At 39.1% G+C, this 17,396-nt stretch overlaps 1 protein-coding gene across 6 annotated transcripts in view; it reads left to right on the top strand.

Annotated features, from left to right (window-relative positions):
* The window catches only part of Dnah9 (dynein axonemal heavy chain 9), a 331,965-nt gene that overhangs the window by 282,068 nt on the left and 32,501 nt on the right, over positions 1 to 17,396 (top strand). For all 6 annotated transcript variants that reach the window (XM_010615004.2, XM_033762784.1, XM_010615000.2 and 3 more), the window contains 2 exons: positions 1,264 to 1,412; positions 13,745 to 13,872. In XM_010615004.2, the coding sequence (XP_010613306.1) occupies positions 1,264 to 1,412; positions 13,745 to 13,872 (277 nt within the window). The remainder of the gene's footprint in view (positions 1 to 1,263; positions 1,413 to 13,744; positions 13,873 to 17,396) is intronic.

Here is a 17,396-nt window from a genome sequence, read left to right as displayed (position 1 = left end):
CAATCCCCAGCCAAAAAAAAAAAAATCATTGAATAGTACATTTAAGGACGTGAGTCATGTGGTGTATTGACTGTGCCTAATAAAGTTATTTTTTAAATAATTATACACCATGGAGTCTACTTGATAGGAAAGAGGTAAGAGATTAAGAGAATAATAAAAACAAGACAAGCTAAGATATTGAGATTCCTGTGCATTTGTAGTGACACTAATATGGGGACGATGAAGTAAAGATGCATCAGAAGAAGAAGTAAAGGGATAGCAGGTTCTGGTTACAGCATGAGATGTTTCTACTCACTTCGGATAGAATAAGCTCCCAGGTAATGATAAGGATGAAGATGTGGCCATGTAACCAGGTGACTAAAAGGGAGAAGAAATGAAGATTGAGTTGAGGGCACTAAGAATCTATGAGATTATTCATGTAGATGTTAATGTCACCAGGGCTCGAGGAGAAGTCCATGAACCAAGTGGCCAAGTGGCCAGGGAATGAGAATGGTGATTAGTGGAGCAACAGATGGCATTGATGTACTTGGGTAGTGGTGGTACAACTAGGGCAAATAAGGCTCAACGGAGCCACAAGATTGGACAAGTAATGGCTTGAAAGCAGCGCTTTGCAGGAAACAGCTCTCTGACCACTGCCCATTCTGAAAGCATATCAGGTACAGCTGAAAAGGAAAATAGTGTCCTGAGGGATAATGGAAGTCTCAGTGATGGTCAGGAGTTTGACCAGACATTCAATAAGTAGCTACAGTTGAGGATTTGTTTAGCACAAAACGGGCCACTCTGGAAGGGATTGTTGCTAAATGGAGTGAGATGAATGGAAACACAGAGACTCACAGAACTGGAGAGGCTAAAGTCCTGTAGGCCATTAAAGGCCTACAAAAGTACAGAAGTGCAGATTAAACTTGCGGGGAGGCACTTAGATGGGACATAGAGTATGGTAGATTTAGCTGCCTATGAGCATTTCAAAAGCATTGGTGCCAGTAGTCTCCTGATGAGTGGATGATATGAGAGGGCACCAGTCCCCACAAGAGTCAGCAATGACCAAAGTGGACAGAGGTTCAGAAGGAGACCTGGTCTAGGGGAGCATCAGAAGCTCTAAGTGCTGACCTGAGAAGCTGTAAACTTGCAGCCCATCCTAACTCTGTTGCTATAAGTTCTGCGTCTAACCCATGAATTTGAGCACATTCTTTCATTTCTAGAGGCCTCCATTTCTCAAGTATTATTTCCTGACTAATATACATATATGTACTTTCTTTCTGGCAGAGATTTTATTGAGGAGAAGTTGGGAAGCAAATATGTAGTGGGAAGACCACTAGATTTTGCATCCTCATTTGAAGAATCAGGACCAGCCACTCCCATGTTTTTTATCCTGTCTCCAGGGGTAGACCCACTGAAGGATGTGGAAACTCAAGGTGAGAAAAGACTCCTCTTGGAGCCAAGACTGCACTCATCCAATGACCTTTCATTCTTTGGGTCTTTTAATTTCTCTTTTCCAGATTAAAGGTTCCCAATGCAGTACTCAATATTCGTAAACAATAGAGAATTCACAGTGACTGGTGAAGCAAAACTAGACAATCATCCACACAAGAGAGAAAGGACCATTCTGTGTTATTCAAGACAGAATACATAGCAGTAGATTCGTGAAGGGGCCTGGCCCCTCAAACCCCCACCCACCTCCTTCACCGAAGTCCTGCCAATCTTTCTGAAATACAAGTATGATTCTGTCATGGACTCCTATTGCCTTCAAAGTCTGAATGCCTTAAAATGGCATACAGTGAACTTTGTACTGGGGACCCCAGTTTCCCAACCAATTTCCCCAGCTTACCTTCCATTATTAGTTTCCTATTACTGCTTTAACAAATCACCACAGATTGGGAGGCATAAAACGAACACATGGGAGGGGTACCAAGAGATAGAGGGAAGGAAGAGGGGAGAAAGGAGAGAAAGAAGGGGGAAAGGAGGCTGGGAGGGGTGGGGAAGGGAATGGAAAAAAGATTTAAGATGCGTTAGTACATGTATCAACTCCCCACAAGTAATGTAATCATTGCGTCCTGCAAACGTGTACTAATAAAAAATAAAAACTGAAACAAGTAAAAAATAACACTGTACATCTATTACGTTACACTTCTGAGGGTCAGAAGGCATAAATGGGCCTCTTAATAAAGATTCTTACAATTACATCAGGTCTACCCAGGTAATCCCGAATAATATTTGAATCTCAGAATTCCTCATTTAACCACATCGGTAAGGTCCTCTTTGCCATGTAAAGTAACATACACATGGCCTCCAGATACTACGCCATGCACATCTTTGGGAGCCCGTCTTCTTTCCTGCCACACTTTTCAACTCCCTTCTTTCCCACTGTACATTTTTCCATCAGGGTTAATTACGTTTCATTCTCGCAAAGTTTCCTTCCCTGCCTATGCTTACCCTGCAGATACTGACCTCCGTGTTACCATGTCAGGAAACCCTACTTGACTTCCAAAAGAACAGGGCATCCCTTCCATGCATTTCCAGAGTACCCTATATGATTTCCACACTGTCATCGTCCACTGACTTTTCTGTCTTCCTGTGGGTGAGGGTTCCTTGGGAATCTTGTATCTTTTTTACCATAGTAGCCTCAGTTCCTAGCACTGTGCCTTTCACGTGATGGGCCCTCAGTGAATATATATCCAGTTGTTCCTCGGTGTCTGTGGGAGAATAATTCCAGGATCCCTCAGAGAAATCAAAATCTTCAGGTGCTTATCCCTTCCATAAAACGTCATAGTACTATGTAAACCGTACACATCATCCCGCAAGTTTTAAATCATCTGCAGATTATTGATGATACCTATCATGATGTAAATGGTTGTTTCAGGATGTGCAGCAACAAAAAAATCTGTACATGTTTAATATGAACTGGAAATGCTCTTAATACTTTGGACCCGTAGTTGCTGAAGGTATACACAAGTGAATGACTAATCAAAACTATAAAACTAGTAAACTATATTTTTCAAAGTTACATTAAAAACTGATGGGCTTTTATAAAACAAACTCTAGGTAAGAATATGGACCGTGTACTACATGGTCTCTGTGAGCATCAGTCTTTTACTGCTTATGTAACAAAAGGAAAATAGGCCTTATGTGTTGCAGCAGGTGAGATTAAGATAGCTTGTCCCTAAAGAATGGGTAAGAGTTATATAATGAAAGAATTATTATTCACTGACAGAATGTGTACATTCATACTTCTAAAAATTCAGGTAACACTTGCTCATGTATTTTTAAGGAATCAATAAGTAAAACTTATAAGAAAAAGCAACAGTCTCGATCTCCAGCCTCTCTTACACCAATGTCCTTCTCCCAGACACTAAAATTTTGTCCATTTCTGAATTTAGCCCATGTGACTTACTTTTCTCTCTCATACTAATAATGTTTTGTCATAATATTTTATCCATTTGAGATAACTTTTATTTCCTAACACAAAGAATAAGGATTTATAGGGATAGAGAAATAGCTCAGTGATCCAGCAATTGTGGAGCATGCCTGAGGCATTGTGTTTCATCCCAGCACTGAAGAGGGGTAGAGCGTTAGCTTCCATTATTGTCTTAGAGTCTTTAGGTGTCTCTAGTAGCCATGCATTACAGGGCCAGTTACATTGTCTAGGCTTTCTTATTCTGTGCATTCTTAATGCGCTGATATCAGTGACCTTGCCACCTGAGGAGAGACTGTCCCTCCCAAAGCTAGCTAGTTCTTCGGAATAACACAGGGCTCACCTGGGATCCCCCTTTCGTGTACAGACTAACTACCCCTCATGCCCACCTGTCTCCTTTATCTAACTCTCACACATCAAGCTAATATTCTTTCTGCCCTAAATAAGCCCAAGGTCGGGTACCAGACAAATAGGAACAGTCCTTACGGCCCAAAGCTCATGAGAATTATTCAGATTAAAAATCCTAAACTGTGTACCCCCAACCTTCCTTGTGTTTCCTATGGAAACACTAATAAAGATTCTGGCCTAGAATTTCCTCTTGCTCCCTTTGCCTCCTAGCCGAAGCTAGTGCTTCCCTATGTGGCCCTGCATAGCCTGGCAGGCCCCCTTTTCTCAGGAAACATAAATGATAAAAATCTTCTTTAACTGGCATTCTCTTCCCCTTGTGACCTGTTACAGTCACCTCCATCAATTAAAATCCCACAGACATGAATGGGACACACAACAGCCTACGAAAACTCTTGTTTCCTCCCAATTTTTCAACAGACTCACCAAGATATAACTCACAAACCATAGAATTTATCCATATAAAGTATACAGTTCATCTGGGCCAATAGCTTCTGGCAGCCTGGTAAAATAGTAAGAGTCTGTCTCAAAAATGAATTGAAGTTTATAATTCTAAATGTTTTCATTGCTTCTCAGCCTTTTGGCTAAGATCAAGTGCAATGCTGAATGTTTTATTATATTCGCAAGGTACAACCATTGTCTCATTTTTAGAAAACTTTTGTTTCCCTAAAAAGAAAGCCTATATACATTAGTAATCACTAATGGCATCACATCACCCAGCTAGCCCTACTCAACCATCAGTTTACTTTCTAGCTCTAGTATTTGCTTATTCTAAACATTTCATATATGTGAAATCATATCATATTTGCCTTCCTGTAACTGGCCTCTTTCATTTAATATAGCATTTCCAAAGTCTATCCATTCTTTCTTTTGGCTAGGCATATTCCATTATGTGGCTATTCAATGTTTCATTTTTCCATTCATGGACTGATAGACCGATGGGCTATCATTTCTTGGTTTTCATGAATAATATTGCTATGACCATTCACTTACAAGTTTTTGTGTAGACATGTACTTTCAGTTCTCTTGAGTACACACCTTGAGTAGAATTGTAGTATTAGATTGTAACCTGGTGTTTAATTTTTTGAGAAAATTTTCTAAACTTTCTAAAGTTCTTCTAAACTGTTTTCTAAAACAGCTGCACCATTTCACATTCCTACCAGTAACAGGTGAATTTCTATTTTTCTGTAGCTTCATCCACACTTGCTACTGTCCATCTTTTAATTAGAGCTACCATAGTGGGTATAAGCCGGCAGCTCACTGTAGTTTGCATTTGCACTTCCCAAATGATGTTGAGCAACTTTTCCATTTGCTTATTGGATATTTATGTATCTTCTTTGGAGAAATATCTGTTCAAATATTTTGCTTATTTTTTAAATTGGGGCATTTGCCTCTTTGTTTTTAAGATGTAGTAATTCTTCATATCTTTTGGATACGAGTTCCTTTTGTATATGATCCACAAATATTTTCTCCATCTGCAGGGTTTCTGTTCACTTTTTTTAAGCAGAAAAGTTTTAAATATTTTTGAAATCTATTTTTTTTTCCTTTAGTCAGCTGTGCTTTGATACTGTATTTTCCAAACCATTACCTATCTCAAGGTTATAAAGATTTGCTATTCTGCATATTTTTCTGAGATGTCTTTTTAGCTATTACATTTAGATCTATAATTCATGTTCAGCTAATGTTTATATATGGTATAAAGAAGAACTCCAACTTTGTCCTTTGGCATGTGGATATCCAGTTGTTGCTGTACCATTTGTTGAAAAGTGTATTATTACTGAATTAATTATTGAGAAGTCTTATCAAAATTAAATTGACCATAATTGGAAGAGCTTATCTCTGGACTATTAATTCTGTTCTATTGATTTATGTTCATATCAAGATAGATAGATAGATAGATAGATAGATAGATAGATAGATAGATGCTATTAACAATCTTGGTACTGTAGCTTTGTGTTGTTTCAAAATCAGAAAGTACGTGTTCTCCAAATTTGCTTTTTATTTCAAGATTATTTGTGGTAGTTGGGGGGACTCATATTTCCATATAAATTTGAGCACTAGCTTGTTAATTTCTGCAAAGAATAAATAAAGACAGCCTAGATTTCAATAGTTGCACTAATTGTGTAGATCAACTGAAGTAGTATTGCTATCTTAACAATGTAAGTGTTCTGATCCATGAACACAGAATGACTTTCCATTTATTTAGTCTTTAATTTAGTTTCTGTTAACAAAGTTGTGTACTTTTTAATGTACAAGTCTTACACTTCTTTTGTTAAATTAATTCTTGTTTTTTAGATTCTGTTATAAATGAAAGTGTTTCCTTAATTTCATTCACTGCTAGTAAAATTTTATATAGTAACAGCTATCCTAAAAACTTGCTGAGTTTGTGTATTAGTTCAAGTATTGTTAGTAAAGTCCTTAAGATTTTCTATATACAAAACTAGGTCATCTACAAATAGACACAGTTTCACTTGTTTTCCAAACTGGCTTCCTTTTTAGTTCTTTTTTCTTTTTCTAGTAACTATAGTTGGTATTTCCAGTAAAATGTTAAATTGAAGTGGCAGATTTGGATAATTTTGTTTTGTCACTGATGTTAGGGGAAATTTTTCAGTTTTCATCATTAAGTGTGATGGTAGCTGTGTGGTTTTTGTAGGTATCCTTTAGCAGACTGAGAAGCTTGCAGACTATTTCTAGTTTATTGAGGTTTTTTCTTTTATTGTAAAAACGTGTTAGATTTCATCAAATACTTATTTTGCATATAGTGGGAGGATATATCATTTTTATTTATCCTGTTAATATAGTATACTTTATAAACTGATTTTTTTAATTAAACAAACCTTGATTCCTAGGATTCTAGTTGGTCACATAATCCTTCTTATATATTATAATTTGCTAATATTTTGTAGAGAATATGTGCATGTATATTTATAAGGGATATTGACCTACTTATTCTCTTTCCTTTGGATGTTTCTGTCTGTATTAGAATAAAATTATGAGTCTATATGTCAGACTGAGCTGAGAAGTGTTCCTTTCTCTCCCTCTTTTTTTTTTGTTGCTATTGTCATGTGTATGTATATAAAAGGTTAGTGCATTAGCTTTTCATCATTAAAGCAAAATACTTGAGGCAGCTAACTTCATTACATAAAGAGGCTTATTTATCTCCAATTTTGGTAGGTTTAAAGTCCAAGTAGTACCATTCAGGCTCTGTCAAAAGTCCCATGCTGGATGGCTGGAACACGTGTGTACAAAGAATCACATAGCTAGCTAGGAAGCCGAGAGAGAGGCAGGCGCCAGGCTTGTTCCTTATATAACAACCCACTCAGAAAAGCTCCAGAGTCACACAAGATAATCACTTTCTAGACTAGGGCCCTCAAGGACCCCAGGACTTCCCATGAGGCCCCAGATCGTAAAGGCTTCACAGCACCCCCAATATCATCATCATGAAAACAAAACCCTAATCACATGAATGCCTAAAAACACTCAAACCATACTAATTGGTATTAAGTCTCATGAATGTTTGGAAGAACTCAGTGATGCAGTCTTCTGGGTCTAAATTTATCTGATTAGGAGTTTTTAAATTACTTCCTCGATTTCCTTCCCAGTTCTGTTCAGATTTTCTACTTTTCTTTGACTCTTCTTCAGTAACTTGTTTCTTTCTAGAAGTTTGTTCATTTCCTTTATGTTATATAATTCAATGTTAACTCCCAAATTTTGAGATCTTTATTAAAATGTTGAACTCCTCTTTTAGAAATGTTGTAATTTAAGTACTTGTAGCAAAATTTAAAATTTTATTCCATGAATTCTAGATGATTTCTCTTTACTTCCTCTATATAAGCTGAAGGTTCCATTTTGCAACTTTTGTCATGTATACATTTTTTTCAGATAGGAATAAATTAATGTTCTTTTCTGTTACTACCATTAATCATTTTCTAAATATTAACTTTAAATTAAAAAGCCAGTACTTAAATCTTAATGCATATAAATATATTATACAGAGCCAAGAATGTCAGATTACATTTCCTTCTTTTTTATTCAACTCCATAATCTGTAGGGGCCTTCAGAGAAGAATGTTCTTAGCATAGAGGTTTAAAATCATGCAAAATCACTTCTGGGCCTTTTGGCTAAGATCAAGTGTAGTAAATCATGTAAGATTTCAGTTTGTTTCATATGTAAATGATGATTTTCTTTTCTAGCTTCTAGTTTTTCCTGGAGTTGCAAATTGCCTTTTATTTTCTTGGAAGAAAAAAATGACTATTCCATTCAGCATAATCTCTAATTTCTTATTCATTCTGTCTGTTGAAAGGAATCCATTCTAATTTTCTTGATGAGATTTTCCCTAGAACCTTTTGGCGTGCTATTCTAATACAGATAAATTGCCTACTAGGCAATTGCCTTCAGAAGCCTTCTAGGAAGCCAACATCTTGGAACTTATTTTCTTGATGTAGTATTAGTTTTAATGCCTTTGTACCACATATCTTTTATTTCCTATTTTTGTGTCTTTATTTCATTGAAATAAATCATCAGAAAAGAATCATGAGAAGTAAGATTTCTGAATCCTTGTGTGTCTAACAGTGCCTTAATTTTGCCAATATAATTATTTGCTAGTTTTTCTAGGTCCCAAATGATTTTTACTTAGAACTTTGAATAAATGGCTCTGTTGTCTTCTAAAGCTAGTTTTGTACATTAATGCTCATATACTATTAGTATTATTTTTCTTTTATTACTTGTTTGGTAACCCATTTTTAATTCCCTAGAAACTTTAGGATATTTTTCCACCCTGTGCCCTAAAATTTCATGATCTGTGTCTAACTGTAGTTCCTTTCTATTCACCTACTCCACTCTTAACAGGTCATTTTCAAGGAAAAGTCACATCTCTGTTTAGCACTAGAAATTTGACTCCATGTTTTTGGTAATGCAGAATTGGGTATCAATCATTTTAAAATTCTCCTCCACCATCCACCACACTTAGTTCTAATTGACTCTATTTTCATTTGGATTCAAGTATGAATCACCAACATCTTTTGCCTGAAACAGCCTCTTAACTCACCTGCATTCCTTTACCAAGCTGCATTCAGAGCCATCTTGCTAAATCCCCGATCTAGTCATGTCACTCTCCTGCTTAAAATCTTCTACTGGGCTCCCATTATTCTAAAAGTTAAGTCCAGTATCACTCACATGCTCAGTGTGTCCTGTATAGCCAGGCCTTTCTCTCAAGCATAGGATTTTTCCTTCCCCCATTCCCACTTTACTCCAGCTAAGTGGCCTTCTTAGACCCTTAGTCATACCATGAGACTTCCTGAACTAGGGCACTTTCACAGTAGGTCCCTTTTATCTGAAATAATTTCAACAGCCCACTGCCTACTCATCCTTCAAAGATCAGTCTCCCTTGACCTCCTCCTGGCAGGACTATTTGGTGCCCCATTATACATTCTTATAGCTCTTGCTCCGTTTGCGTCAGAACACTTAATACAATTCTGATTTAATCATTCTGTTATAATTTTAACTTCTGTGCATCTACAAGCTTGTCACCAACATCCTTGAGGTCAGAAACTGTATCATCTGGTTTAAAACACCTTCTTACCAGAGCCTCAGTGTGACCAGCACAGATAATGTGCCCGGCCAGTATTTATTGAATTAACCAACAAATGAATAAGTATTACAAGAATCGTTGTCATAGATATGTTATTCCCGACTCTCACATTCTTATAAGTCCGTGCCTTCCTTCCGTCCACTGGAGACCTTGTTCCTTTCCTATGGGCAAATCTAGTTGATTCATTTTTATTCAGTGTTTTCTTTTTAGAAGTTTTCATGTACTCTGTTTATGAGCAATTTCCTAACTCTCTTAGCCAATTGCCCTCCAGCTCTTCCATCATGTAGTTTGAAGCTTCCTGTCATCTCAGGCAAATTGACCCTTCTCGATATTTACTGGTTATTTTGTCTCTGAATGCATTATCCAGAATTGCCCTTGGCTTACTCTTAATGTATACCTCCAGAAGCAGTATTGCTGTTCATCAGCTAGAGATGGCTGAGACACCTGCGCCATTCTCCCTCTCTCGCGTCCTCCCTTTCCACCTTCTTAGTGGTTTATTTTCTAACTCACCCACTTAGAACATATATTCTCAAGACACACAGGCTTTCCACATTTTGAATGTAGTCAGGCTGCCTGATGAGCCCCTGTCTTCAAATTTGGAATCCACGTGGCTCGTCCAAACATTTTCCCCAACCTTCCCTATCCCCATTGTATTGAATGAATTCAGTCTCTTTGCTTTTTTTGTTCAGGATCTGTGTATCACACAGTTCATTGTATCCCTCTGTTTAGACTTTTTAAAAGCTTAGTATTTTTCCATCTTTGGACATTTGATCTGTGTTCTTAACTCCTTCATTTCTCCATTCTTTTCTTTTGCCGTGGCAGTTCTTTTTTTTTTCTGTTTTTTGTTTTTTGTTTTTTTTTTTGTTCGTTTGTTTGTTTTTTGAGACAGGGTCTCACTATGTAGTTGAGGCTGACCTGGAACTCGCTATGTAGCCCAGGCTTGTCTTGAACTCACAGCGACCCTCCTGCCTCAGCCTCTCGAGTGCTGGGATCACAGGTGTGCGCCACCATGCCCGGCAATAGCTTCTTTTAAATTTTTGAGACAAGGTCTTGCTATGTAGTTCAAATGACTCTTTTTTTACCCCCCTTTTTGGGTACTGGGGATCAAACTCAGGCCATTGAGCTTGCCAGGCAGGCAGTGGAACCACTGGGCCAAATCCCCGGCCCTTCTGACAGTTCTTAATATTGGATAGGTGTGTAAAACCCAAGAGTAAAGATGTGATTCTTTGTCTTCATTTCACCCACCTCCCCCTTAATAAAATGCAGTGCACATAGACAAGCTGGGAGTTCCCTCAGCTCCCTCCTCTACTGACTTTTGTTTAGGGACCTATATTTTTCTGGTCCTTTTGTGCCACTTTGTCTCCTCCCAAGATTTTCCTTCCTCAGTATTTGTGAAAGAGGAGGAGGCTAAGAAAGAGGAAATCCTACAGACTTTCCTGGCCTCCGTCTTTATATGCGTCTACCACCATCCACCCTCACTGTTGTCCTTCTTGCATCTCTGATTGCAGCGCTTTAACTGTACCTTTCTTCCCTCTTTTTTCTCATCACCTGCTTGCCAAATGAGCCACAATGCCTTGATTGCTCATTTATTTTCACTTTTGCTTCACCTTCTTCTCCCTCATTTTTTATTGCCTGAGATATCTTCCTACCCCCTCAAGTTACTTGAGATAAAAATGAAATCTTGTAAGTGAAAAGACTTTGAAAAGTTAAAGTACAGTAGCACTGCGCGGCACTTTAATGATGAGGATACCTCATCTGTCCTTGGAGACAGCTCAGTGGGCTCCTTCCTTCAGATCCACTTGTCGCAGCCTTTGGAAGAGGAGCTGCGTCTTTGGCCTTTCCCTCACCATTCTTACACAGGCGTCCGCTCTGGTCTTTCTCTCCCTTGTCTGTAGCATGATCTTACTTGGCTGCCTTCCTCCTTTGTTTGCCTGGCTTTGACAAAGCGAATTCTGTCACTTCTATTTTATGATTAGAAAGAAGCCGTGTATCCCACCTTCGGCTTCTGCTGCCTCCTTTTTCTGATGTTCTGATCAAAATAATGAGCTCACTTGGATCTGGGTAGGCCTGATGTAACTTAGTATCTTTGCAGCCAGATCATCAATATTTTGAGTCAAGCCACTTTTTTTATGGTGCCCAGCCCCATTTTCTTTTCTTCAGAAGGTAATTAGAAGTGCATTAGAGCCCAGTGTGGTGTCACACACTTGTAATTCCAGCACTCTAGGAGGCTGAGTCAGGAAAATCAAACGTTCAAGACCAGTCTGGGCAACTTAGTGACTTAGCGAGAACGTGTCTCAAAAAAAATTTTTTTTTATAAAAGGACCCGGAATGTATCTCAGTGCAAATTCAATCCCAAGTACCAAAAAAAAAAGAAAAGAAAGAAAGAAAAATTCGATTGGGACAAGTGTAGTCTTTAGAGAGTTGCTTCAGGATTCATGGTGTATTATTTTTTTGCAATGCAAGAAATTTATTTTTTATATTCCAGAGATCAGAAAAGTGAACAGAGAACCATTGAAGTTACAGGAAGAGATGGGATTTCGAGAACAGAGTGATAGGCAGGGGAAGTGTGCCTTTCTTATTAAGAGAGGGATATGCACAGATGCAAATAAAATGGCAGTAAACCAAGGGAGTTTCTACTAGGTACCATATATTTTCTAATAGTAGAGATGGAATCAAATCGCTGGTAGTAAAAAGGTGGTATGTAAGAGTCAGAATGTCCTCAAAGAGACAGAGAGGAGATGAGCTGCACAGTGAAGAGGTCAAAGGGGTTTACTATGGTTCGAGGCGACACCACCATTTGGAGAGCTGGACGCAAAGTCAGAAAGGGAGAGATGAGTAGTGGAAGTAAGGGCCTGGAAGCCATAGGACAAAACATTCTGAAGGTGAGAGGCTTGGTCATGACCTAGATGGTGTCTCCAAGACCTCGAAGTAGCAAGTGGAAGGATTCTGCAAGCTGACCTCACAAACTGTGGGACTCCCGTGTGACCCAGTCATGTTTGACTAAGCGGTGAAGCTGTGTGGCCCATCCATTTTAAACATTCTCATTGTTTCCAAGACCCATTTTTTTCTTCTCTGTCTCAAGCCTAGAGTGATGCAGACTGATCCTAGCTGGGCTCTGCAAAGCTGGGCTTTGCCCGCACCTACAACCCTTCCAATCTGTAGTTTTCCAAAGAATCTTTATTAAGTACCTCTGTCTGAGTTTCCTTCTCTCACAAATAAAGAAAATAAATAGGCTCTTTTGTGAGTACAAACATCACAGAAGCCATCTAATAATCCCGGCACCTTTTATCCTGGTATTTTCTCTGGAATTAGTTGTTTATCTCCCCCATTTTAAAGCTGACATGAAAAGTATTGCCAGGTAGGATTTATAGTTTAATAAAAGTATTTCTTGGGTTCATCTCAGTTGAATCTATAATAACTATTTCTCAATACAAAAAGTCACCATCTTGGTTGTCCTATTCACTTGAAAGAGAATCCATACCTTTTCTTTTCATATTTAAAAGAAATATCCAATATTAACAAGTTTGTTTCAAAACCTTTCTTGCACAAGTACCATTTTATTTCCTCTGAGAATAAATATTTTGAGGACACATTTTTATTCTTTTTCTTTTTTTAATTTCTTAGCTACTTCACCTTCCTAGAAAAATTACTTGTTGATTCCTTTGTGGTATACATTTCTATAATCTTTTTATCTAAAGAATGATACATAATTTCTTTAAACTTTATTGGATTGGGCCAATAGCTAATATGTAATCAGAATTGGTCTTCTATATTAATGCCATTTTTCTGTGTTAAGTGTTCTTTGGTCTTGGAGAACAACTCATGGGCCCTGGCCCTGCTTTAAAGGCATGATTATGATACTTTGTTTTTATGTTCATTACTTTTTTAACATCAGCAAAACTTATCAAGACACGTACATTAAAACATTCACACCTATGCAACAAAACCCTTCAGTTTCGCCTCTTCCCTCTCTTAACTCTGATTCATACAAATTAATCAACTAAAATTATTCTATGTTTTGAGAATAATAAGGAAAGAAGTTAACACAGTGTAAGATACAGAAAGCTAGAAGTAATTGAATCCTGCCCCTTGGCCTTCCCTGGAGGGAAGAGACCATACACATTCAGAGTACAGAACACACCAGAAGAGACCACACCTACAGCACTCATTCTATGACCCTTTGAACACCAGCAACTACGTAGGCTAGTGGACTTGAAATGGGAGACGTAGAGGAGAGGTGCACCAGATTTGGGGTGATATGGAGCTATGCATTTCCTTATGAACATTAACACAATCATTCAACTCGAGAAATGATCATGACAACTCTGTACCCCTTTTAGGAAGAAAACTCGGATATAGTTTCAACAATCGAAACTTTCACAATGTGTCTTTGGGACAAGGACAGGAAGTTGTGGCTGAAGCTGCACTAGACCTAGCTGCCAAGAAAGGCCACTGGGTTATTTTGCAGGTACGTCCCCTGTGCCCTGATCTGGGTCATTCTTGACCCGATGCCTATTTAGTCTTCACCCCATAATCCTTGTGCATTCTCGTCTTTCACACACCTGTCCTGCTATGGCCTTGCCTCCTTCACATCCTCATCTTCTCTCTTCCCAACGCCCCTCACTCGCACATCCTCTCCCCCCGCCACCTCCAGTAACTCTTCTTCCCCCTTACCTGCTCCACAGCTCTCTGTAGTGTACATAGTTCTGCTTGCAAAAGAAAGTGGCTTTGATGCACATTCAAGAAGGTTGCATCTAGATGAAGGCCATGGCAGTGGATTCTTTTAGCTGTAGATTCCTTCCTATAAATTGGACTTTCCTTGGCTCTGCTTTTCTATTGTGTTATACGTTTTTGGTCATGTGTGTAACTGAAACAGGGGAGCCACGCCAACCCCTTCACTGAAAAGTCACACTGGTGTCTGAAAATCTGGAACATCTACTGTTGGCAATTTCTCCAGGTAGAAGAGAGGAAAGAGTCACAACTCTTCTTTCAAAACCTTTTTTCTTAATCATCTTTCATGCAACTCCCATGGGGTTATGGCAGAATGGGGAGCTTTCTCCTCTTTTTTCTGATAGTACTCTACAATCGCTCCCGACAGAGTGTCCTCTATTCCTGTTGACGTGATTTGTTATACGATTTATCCTTCACTAAATTTCCCTAGGAAAGTGATGTTTCTTGTTTACCTTTTCTCATCAAATTCACTACCTTAAACCTAGTCGATGCTCAGCAAAGGCCTGTTGGGCAGGGGGATGAAACTCAGTGGCACTGGTGTCTGCCTGGCAAGCACAAGGTCCTGTGTTTGATCCCTGGGTACCAAAAAAAAAAAACCTGTTGGACCAGACCTAGTGGCACATGCCTGTAATCCTAGCCTACTCAAAGAGAGACAGAGAGATTTCACATTCCAGGCCAGCTTGGGCAATTTAATAAGACACCCACTAAGGGACAAAGGTTCATTTAAAAGGGACTGCAAGAAAGCTTAATGATAGAGCTCTAGTGTGAGGCCCAGTACCCCAAAAAAAAAAAAAAAAAAAAAAAAAAAAAAAAAAAAAACAAAAAAAAAAACAGTCTATTGGCTGAGAGAATCGATGAAAAAAATTAAAGAAAGATTAAGTAGAAAACCCAGTCTTTCTCATCTGAACTGGCTTTCATTACCAAGAACTTCATCTATCTCCTGAAGACTCGCTGCACCACCTCTCACTATTGAGTCTTCATCCTTAATTTATTGGGAGCCTAGCAACAAAAGGATCTGCAGTTCCCTGGGAATACTTTTTAGGAAGCGGTGAGAATCCCAGGAGAAAAGATGACAACAGCTGGAATCCCTTCTTCCTCCCACGAGCTGGGAAGTGTGACTCCCTCCTGCCTCTGAGCACAGGTGCCTTGGGGACCCAGCCACTCAGCCTGGAGGACAGATCATTGCTGGCACTGTGGTGCTGGCTCCATGGAGCCCACCCGGACAATGAGCAGAACGTTTCCTCCCCCGGCACCTGCTGACCATCCAGGAACACCACATTTTTTGCTGATGTGGCTTCTGAGAGCTCTCACAGATTGAGTTCAAAGGTGCCTCTTTAAGTCCTAATGACTAGGCATTTTCACGGAGAGTTGTTTCTCCCGTGAGCACCATACAATCTGGATCCCTTCCTTTCCTCTTGAATGAACCATCTGATTGTGCAGCCAGTAGGATCTGTCCTAACTGTAAAGTGCTGACAGATGCAAAGGATCTCTGCTGGTTTGTGATATCACTCTTAAGACTTGTGGCTGCCTCCTTTTTTAAGAATTCCTTGGTATACTGAACTAGATGAGGCTGAAATCTTATGGGACAGTGTTTCTAAGCCTAGGAACCTGAGAGTCTGGAGAGAGAAAAAGAAAAGCAGTTAACAAGTTCCTTTGCAAAATCTAGACAATTCGTACCTTTCAAGATTTTCAGTGATACCCATAAGTGAATGGCTCTAAGAATCCTGTGGTATAAATATCTTGTTCAATCCAGTGTTTCCCAAGTGGATCTAAATCTATTACAACATCTCATGGCACACTTTGGGAACTGCTGTTGGCAGCCCCTAATGAGAAAGCTGTTTCTCATAAGCTGCGTATGACACCAAGGCTGTCTTCCTAAATTACTGTAATTGCTATGGGTGGGTTTTCCAGGCCTTAACCCTGGGAAATCCAGCCCTGTAAATGTAGCGGGACAAAGTCAGGTCCTTAAATCCATTCCAGGATTCTATCTCCAAGCAACAGAAGTTCTTTTGCACAGCATAGCTCAACCCTGCCCTCCCCTCCCCTGTCCCAAAAGTAGAAGCTGGAGTACCTGAAGCAGCTGAATTATTTGTGATTTGTCAGTGCTTCTAGGTAGCAGGAACCCTGGCTTTCTGCAAAGCCCACTAAACTGTCTGCTCTGATAGAGGGATTATTAATGAGTTCTTTAACAAATCTTTATTTCAGCTGCCACTACTAACTCTTCCATAGCATTTTACAGTATGCAAAGCCTTTTCAAATCCATTACTTTTAGTTATTTTCAGTAACTGTGAAATAACTATGGCAAACATTATTGCTATTTCTCTTTCTATAGAAGAGAAAACAGCATTCAGAAACCAAATTACTGTGGTCCTAGTAGTGTGCTCAATGCTAATCTGTGTGTTTAAGGCTCTACAAACCTACTTCCTCAAATATTGATTGAGGAGCTTTTATCTATCCATCACAATGAAACAGTTCAAGGAAGCCAAGTGACTATTGTTACCAAAGTGAAAGGTATATTCTTAGCATTACTTTTAATACTAAGAAATAAACTCAGGACTTGAGGGGAAGACAGATAGGCAAATAAGAATTATATTTTAGAGAAATAGGAAGGATCAAATACCAAATAAAAGAGCTTGGGTTGGAGTAGGGAGCCATTGTGAGTCTTGTGAGCAGTAATTTCTCATATATTTTAGGAAGATAAATTTGGCAACAATTAGCAGAATGGTTTGGAGAGGGAGAAAGACAACTCAGGAAAGCTAACTAGGAGTTTAAATCAGTGCCTTCCAAATTTCAGTATGGATTCAAATTATTGGGAAATCTTATTCAAATGTGCTGACTGAGGAGGTCTGTGTGGGGCCTACAGTTCTGCATTCTCACCAAATCCCAGGTACTGTGCCCACAGCACTGGCCCATGCACTCCTGTTTACTCTTGAGGGTTCTATTAATCCAAGTATCAGTTAGTGGGGAAGTGGACCAGGAAGCAACTATGAATTAGACTTCCCAAGTGTGATCACAAAGTGGCATCAAGATTGCCTAAGTACCGGTCAGAAGTGCAAATGCCCCAGTTCCACTTCTGACCAATTAAATCAGAAATTCTGAGGTGGAGACCAGCAGTCTGTGTTTTAGCAAGTCTTCCAGGGGATTCTTATGCACAGTCAAGTCTGTCATCACTATGCTCGAAAAGTTCAGGATCATCTAGTGATCAGGTTCAGTTTGCAGAGTAGTAACAGGTCTCCATTATGGGGCATCCCAAGACAATTT

This window comes from Fukomys damarensis, unplaced genomic scaffold (genome assembly GCF_012274545.1).
Source record: "Fukomys damarensis isolate Sample0158 unplaced genomic scaffold, DMR_v1.0_HiC HiC_scaffold_13, whole genome shotgun sequence".
NCBI lineage: Eukaryota > Metazoa > Chordata > Mammalia > Rodentia > Bathyergidae > Fukomys > Fukomys damarensis.
This window is presented reverse-complemented; position numbering and strand designations above follow the sequence as displayed.